At 57.6% G+C, this 6013-nt stretch overlaps 1 protein-coding gene across 1 annotated transcript in view; it reads right to left on the bottom strand.

Moving 5' to 3' along the window:
- Positions 1-5321, bottom strand: part of LOC147098449 (ribosome biogenesis protein BMS1 homolog) — a 27735-nt gene extending 22414 nt beyond the window's left edge. The window contains exons 1-4 of the mRNA XM_085969978.1: positions 5038-5321; positions 4360-4548; positions 3415-3595; positions 2469-2527 (exon numbers count right to left, since the gene is read on the bottom strand). Of these exons, the coding sequence (XP_085826104.1) occupies positions 2469-2527; positions 3415-3595; positions 4360-4548; positions 5038-5148 (540 nt within the window). The 5' untranslated portion in view covers positions 5149-5321. The remainder of the gene's footprint in view (positions 1-2468; positions 2528-3414; positions 3596-4359; positions 4549-5037) is intronic.
- Positions 5322-6013: the final 692 nt, after the last annotated feature.

Raw genomic sequence — 6013 nt, 5'->3', positions numbered from 1 at the left:
ACCTGTCCAAATCATACTGGAGTTTCTCGGCATCCTTCTGAAAGTCCAAATACACCACATCCACTGGTTCTCCCTTATCTATTCTACCAGTTACATCCTCAAAAAATTCCAGTAGATTAGTCAAGCACGACTTACCTTTTGTAAATCCATGTTGACTTTGTCCGATCCTGTCACTGTTTTCCAAGTGCTCTGCTATTACATCTTTTATAATGGACTCTAGCATTTTCCCCACTACCGATGACAGGCTTACCGGTCTGTAATTCCCCGTTTTCTCTCTACCACCTTTTTTAAATGGTGGGGTTACATTAGCTACCCTCCAATCCATAGGAACTGTTCCAGAGTCTATAGAATTTTGGAAGATGACCAGCAATGCATCTACTATTTCTAGGGCCACTTCCTTAAGTACCCTAGGATGTAGATGACCAGGCCCTGGGGATTTATCGGCCTTCAATCCCTTCAATTTCCCTAACACCATTTCCCTACAAATACTGATTTCATTCAGTTCCTCCCTCTCATTAGACCCTATGTTCCCCGACATCTCTGGGAGGTTATTTGTGTCCTCCTTTGTGAAGACAGAACCAAAGTATGTATTTAATTGGTCTGCCATTTCTTTGTTCCCCCATTATAAATTCCCCTGATTCTGACTGCAAGGGACCTATGCTTGACTTCACCAATCTTTTTCTCTTCACATATCTATAGAAACTTTTACAGTCAGTTTTTATGTTCCTGCAAGCTTACTCTTGCAGGGGGAGGGGCAGGGCGAGCGGGGGGAGGGGCAGGGCGAGCGGGGGCAGGGGCGAGCGGGGGAGGGCGAGCGGGGGGAGGGCGAGCGGGGGGAGGGCGAGCGGGGGGAGGGGGAGGGCGAGCGGGGGGAGGGGAGGGGAGGAGGGGAGGGCGAGCGGGGGGGAGGGGAGGGCGAGCGGGGGGGAGGGGAGGGCGAGCGGGGGGGAGGGGAGGGCGAGCGGGGGGGAGGGCGAGCGGGGGGGAGGGCGAGCGGGGGGGAGGGCGAGCGGGGGGGAGGGCGAGCGGGGGGGAGGGCGAGCGGGGGGGAGGGCGAGCGGGGGGGAGGGCGAGCGGGGGGGAGGGCGAGCGGGGGGGAGGGCGAGCGGGGGGGAGGGCGAGCGGGGGGGAGGGCGAGCGGGGGGGAGGGGAGGGCGAGCGGGGGGGAGGGGAGGGCGAGCGGGGGGAGGGGAGGGCGAGCGGGGGGAGGGGAGGGCGAGCGGGGGGAGGGGAGGGCGAGCGGGGGGAGGGGAGGGCGAGCGAGGGGAGGGCGAGCGGGGGGAGGGGAGGGCGAGCGGGGGGAGGGGAGGGCGAGCGGGGGGAGGGGAGGGCGAGCGGGGGGCGAGCGGGGGGAGGGGAGGGCGAGCGGGGGGAGGGGAGGGCGAGCGGGGGGAGGGGAGGGCGAGCGGGGGGAGGGGAGGGCGAGCGGGGGGAGGGGAGGGCGGGGGGCGGGGAGGGGAGGGCGGGGAGGGGGGGCGAGCGGGGGGCGAGCGGGGGGAGGGCGAGCGGGGGCAGGGGAGGGCGAGCGGGGGGAGGGCGAGCGGGGGGAGGGGAGGGCGAGCGGGGGGAGGGGAGGGCGAGCGGGGGGAGGGGAGGGCGAGCGGGGGGAGGGGAGGGCGAGCGGGGGGAGGGGAGGGCGAGCGGGGGGAGGGGAGGGCGAGCGGGGGGAGGGGAGGGCGAGCGGGGGGAGGGGAGGGCGAGCGGGGGGAGGGGAGGGGGAGCGGGGGGAGGGGAGGGGGAGGGCGAGCGGGGGGAGGGGAGGGGGAGGGGAGGGGAGGGCGAGCGGGGGGAGGGCGAGCGGGGGGGAGGGGAGGGCGAGCGGGGGGGAGGGGAGGGGAGGGCGAGCGGGGGGAGGGCGAGCGGGGGGAGGGCGAGCGAGGGGAGGGGAGGGGAGGGCGAGCGGGGGGAGGGCGAGCGGGGGGAGGGGAGGGCGAGCGGGGGGAGGGGAGGGCGAGCGGGGGGAGGGGAGGGCGAGCGGGGGGAGGGGAGGGCGAGCGGGGGGAGGGGAGGGGAGGGCGAGCGGGGGGAGGGGAGGGGAGGGCGAGCGGGGGGAGGGGAGGGGAGGGCGAGCGGGGGGAGGGGAGGGGAGGGCGAGCGGGGGGAGGGGAGGGGAGGGCGAGCGGGGGGAGGGGAGGGGAGGGCGAGCGGGGGGAGGGGAGGGGAGGGCGAGCGGGGGGAGGGGAGGGGAGGGCGAGCGGGGGGAGGGGAGGGGAGGGCGAGCGGGGGGAGGGGAGGGGAGGGCGAGCGGGGGGAGGGGAGGGGAGGGCGAGCGGGGGGAGGGGAGGGGAGGGCGAGCGGGGGGAGGGGAGGGGAGGGCGAGCGGGGGGAGGGGAGGGGAGGGCGAGCGGGGGGAGGGGAGGGGAGGGCGAGCGGGGGGAGGGGAGGGTTGAGAGAGCACTGCTGAAACAAACCACCATCTGCCCTGCACCCAGATCAGGTGCCTCATGTCCCCACCTTTGGAAACTCACCGTACCACCAGCCACAGACTGAATGGCGAAGAACCCTGTGCCTTGTGGAGTAATCGGACCTGGAATGAGGAAAGAAGAAGATCTGGAAGTTACACAAAGCTCGTCGAAAAATCCTGTGACAGAACACTCGCAGGACTTGGTGCGTTACAGCCGAGGCTCCGACAGGATCAATGGGGCGGGGGGGGGGGGGGGTTGTGGGGGCAATGTTCACTCTAATTTGCGGTCCCTTTAAATTTGCTGCGCGGCCGCGCATGTGCGTCTATTCCAGCAGCAGCTGGTGAGCGGCCTGTGCGGGACCACCTGATTGGTGCGTGGCCGGGCACCTTAGGGAGAACATTAGGGGGTGGGAACGGCTCCTTGACAACGATTCCGCAGGGGGTCAGAGGGCAGGGGGTCGGAGGGCAGGGTAACAGCCTCAGTTCCCAGGAGCACTCTCTGCAGCATCCTCCTTTAATCTATGCTCAGGCTGTTCCTGCACTGCCCAATCTCAGCAGAGATGGACAGGAAGGTGTACAGACCGAGCTAACCTCAGCCCTGCCTTTAGTGAGGAGTTATACGAGAGCCTGTCCCAAGGAGTTGGAAAGCTCACAGGTCTGTGCTGTGCGCACTGGGCCGTACAAAGCCTCAGGTTTAATCAGCAGTTTCGATCGAGTCAGGTGAAGTCAACCAGGCAGCAACTGCGAAGCTTCAATTGTGTGCCTGGCCATGGGGGAGGGGGAAAGGAGAGTAAAATGCAGAGTTTCCACTCCTGGTCATCAAGCCGGATCCCTCCTGGATCAGGGAAGGATTGACTCGAGCTCATGCCCTCGAGGTGATGACACCACTGACACTCTCTGTCTCAGTTCACACATCACAAGTGACCACAATAAAGTGCTGCCACCCATGGCCCCAGATTCACCCTTTGGGAGAGGAGAGGAGAGAAGAGAAAAGTGGGCGAGTCTCTCACCCCAGATGGTAGCAGAGCAGTGCATGTGCTCAGGCGTGTACTTGAGCAGTCTGTGGCGCCCATTGTGGTCCTCTATATAATACATTGGCATGGTCTGAAAGCGTCTCCAGCCGAGGGAGAAGATCAGAGGGTCTCTGGTCTTCAGAATCTTCTTGTGCCATCGATGCTTCTTCAAACGCATCTGGTCCAGTAAGAAACAAAGGAACGTTAGTGGACGGGAGTTACAATGACCCTTTCGCCATTACACCTAGACGCATTCTTCAATTATGTAAGTTAAACTTTGCGCACGTGTGCTTTTTCTGAGAAATATAAATCTGTTCTTCATAGATGGCTCATCTGCTTCCAATCCCATGTCTTCTCCATCACCAAGACTGCCTACTTCCACCTCCGTAACATCCCCCAATTCTAATGCTCTCCTGGCCGGCCACCCATCTTCCACCCTGCGTACACCCAAAACTCTGCCGCCTGTGTCCTAACTCGCACCAAGTCCCGGTCACTCATCGCTCCTGTGCTCGCTGACCTACATTGGCTCCTGGTTAAGCAACGCCTTGATTTAAAAATTCTCATCCTGTGTTCAAATCTCATCATGGCTCCCTATCTCTGTAACCTCCTCCAGCCCTACAACACTTCGCGAACTCTACGTTCCTCCCTTTCTGGCCTCTTGCGCATCCCTGATTTTCATCGTCCCATCACTGGCAGTCGTGCCTTCAGCTGGCTCGATCCTAAGCTCTGGAATTCCCTCCCTAAACATCTTCACTCTCTATCCTTTAAGACCCTCAAAATCTATTTCTCTGACAATGCTTTTGGTCACCTGTCCTAATATCTCCTTCTTTGGCTCAGTGTTAATTTGTTTGTTTGATAATGCTCCTGTGAAGCGCCTTGGGATGTTTTCCTAAGTTAAAGGCACTATATAAATGCAAGTTATTGTTATTGGTGAGCCATTACCTGCAGGTATCCAATATTTCCCTCGCTGCTTCCCAAGCCACCGAGAATCAATGGATAGTGGGAGTCAAAATTCACCACAAACTCAAAGGGTACATTCTCAATCTCAACCCGTATGTACATTCCGGGTCTAAAACCTTCGTACTGAACTCGGGTCTCATCATCTTGGTCATCAAACTCAGCACGGTTAAGCTGTTTGGAAGGAAAAAACATGTTAGAATAAAGAAATCACCAGGGACATTATTTTCTTATTACAGTCATTTCTTGCAGCATTGCACCCATCAAAGGAGAAGCACAAGGGAATTCCTCTATTGATGCGTGTCTCTTATTTTTGTAATAACTCTACATGTGCATTTCTCTTGTAATCTGCGAAGTCAGTTTTACAACTGCACCAAATTGGTTCAAATTTCACATTCATAAAACCACCATGAATCAGGGCTCAGTGAGCAGGGAATGGTGAAGTGAGCAAACCTACCAATGAGGGACTATTGAGGAATTAAATCAACCAACCAAACATGTGCAGTCAATGAAGAGAAAGGAAAGCTAAACCAAGCAAAGCGTTTGTACGATGTTGAACTTTTGACATTCAGATTTCCGACTAGTGCATGTTTCACTAGCTACACTGGTAATGACATTAGAGCCAATGCAGAATTCAGTCTGTTTGAGAATGTTTATCCCTACCTGTGCCTGCTTCTGCATTTCATCTTTAAGATCGTGGAAGTACGTTCCTTCGCCATCATCATACTCCATGTTAAACATTTCCTTCAATTTCCGCTTTTTCTCCAAACGCATGGTCTGTTCCTCCTTCTCTGGGCCTCTGGGGTCACCGCTACCTTCATCAGCTTCCTCATCCTCTCCCTAATATAGCAGACAATTTGTTTTCAGTTTTAAAGCCAATTTCTACATCTAGATGTTACAATATAAACTAAAATGTTTCCAATTCTCCCTCTCCCACCATCAAGTCCTGAAGCTTTGAATGTTTTGACTAATTTCCGAGGTGTTCCCGGGATATGGTGCCACAGGCTCCAGCACCTTGCTCCAGTGGCCATTCCTAACATGTGAACCGAGACAGCAAGTGTTGCCAGACGACACACCTTGCTGGATATGACAGCGGAGCCCAAGCCGGTCCTCAGTTGATGGCCATTCACATGTACTTTATAGCAGAGCTAAGTGTACAGCCAAAAGTGAGAGGAATCCTGGCTGATGTCCCCATCCCCATGGGGCAGAGAGCCTAACTGCTCAGCTGACATCCACTAACGCTGCACAGACCAGAAATGAACCCGAGATCCTTCCGGTCGCATCATGTCGTTTCATGAACCCACTGCTGGAGCTCAGTGTCAACAGACACTTGCTGCAAACCATCTATGTTCTAATAACCTGATGTGTGAAAGCATTGCTTCCAAGTGCCTCCTTTCCCCATCTAGGGACAATCCTAGTTGTTGCCCCCTTGTTACCGATTTAATCCAAAAAAAAGCATAGAACACAAAAGGAAGTGACGCTGAACTTGGACTAAACATTAGTTAGGCCACAGCAGGAGCATTCTGTAGTTTGGGGAAATGAAAAAAGATGCAGCATGGATTGACGAGCCCGTTACACGTGACGTGAGCTTATAGTTGCGGAGAGACACCAAGAGGGTGAGGCTTTTCCCACAAGAACT

The sequence above is a fragment of the Somniosus microcephalus genome, chromosome 29 (genome assembly GCF_052327205.1).
Source record: "Somniosus microcephalus isolate GS21.2 chromosome 29, FLI_Smic_1.0, whole genome shotgun sequence".
In the NCBI taxonomy this organism is placed as follows: Eukaryota; Metazoa; Chordata; class Chondrichthyes; order Squaliformes; family Somniosidae; genus Somniosus; species Somniosus microcephalus.
The sequence above is the reverse complement of the archived record's forward strand: the minus strand, read 5'-3'. Positions and strand labels throughout refer to the sequence as shown.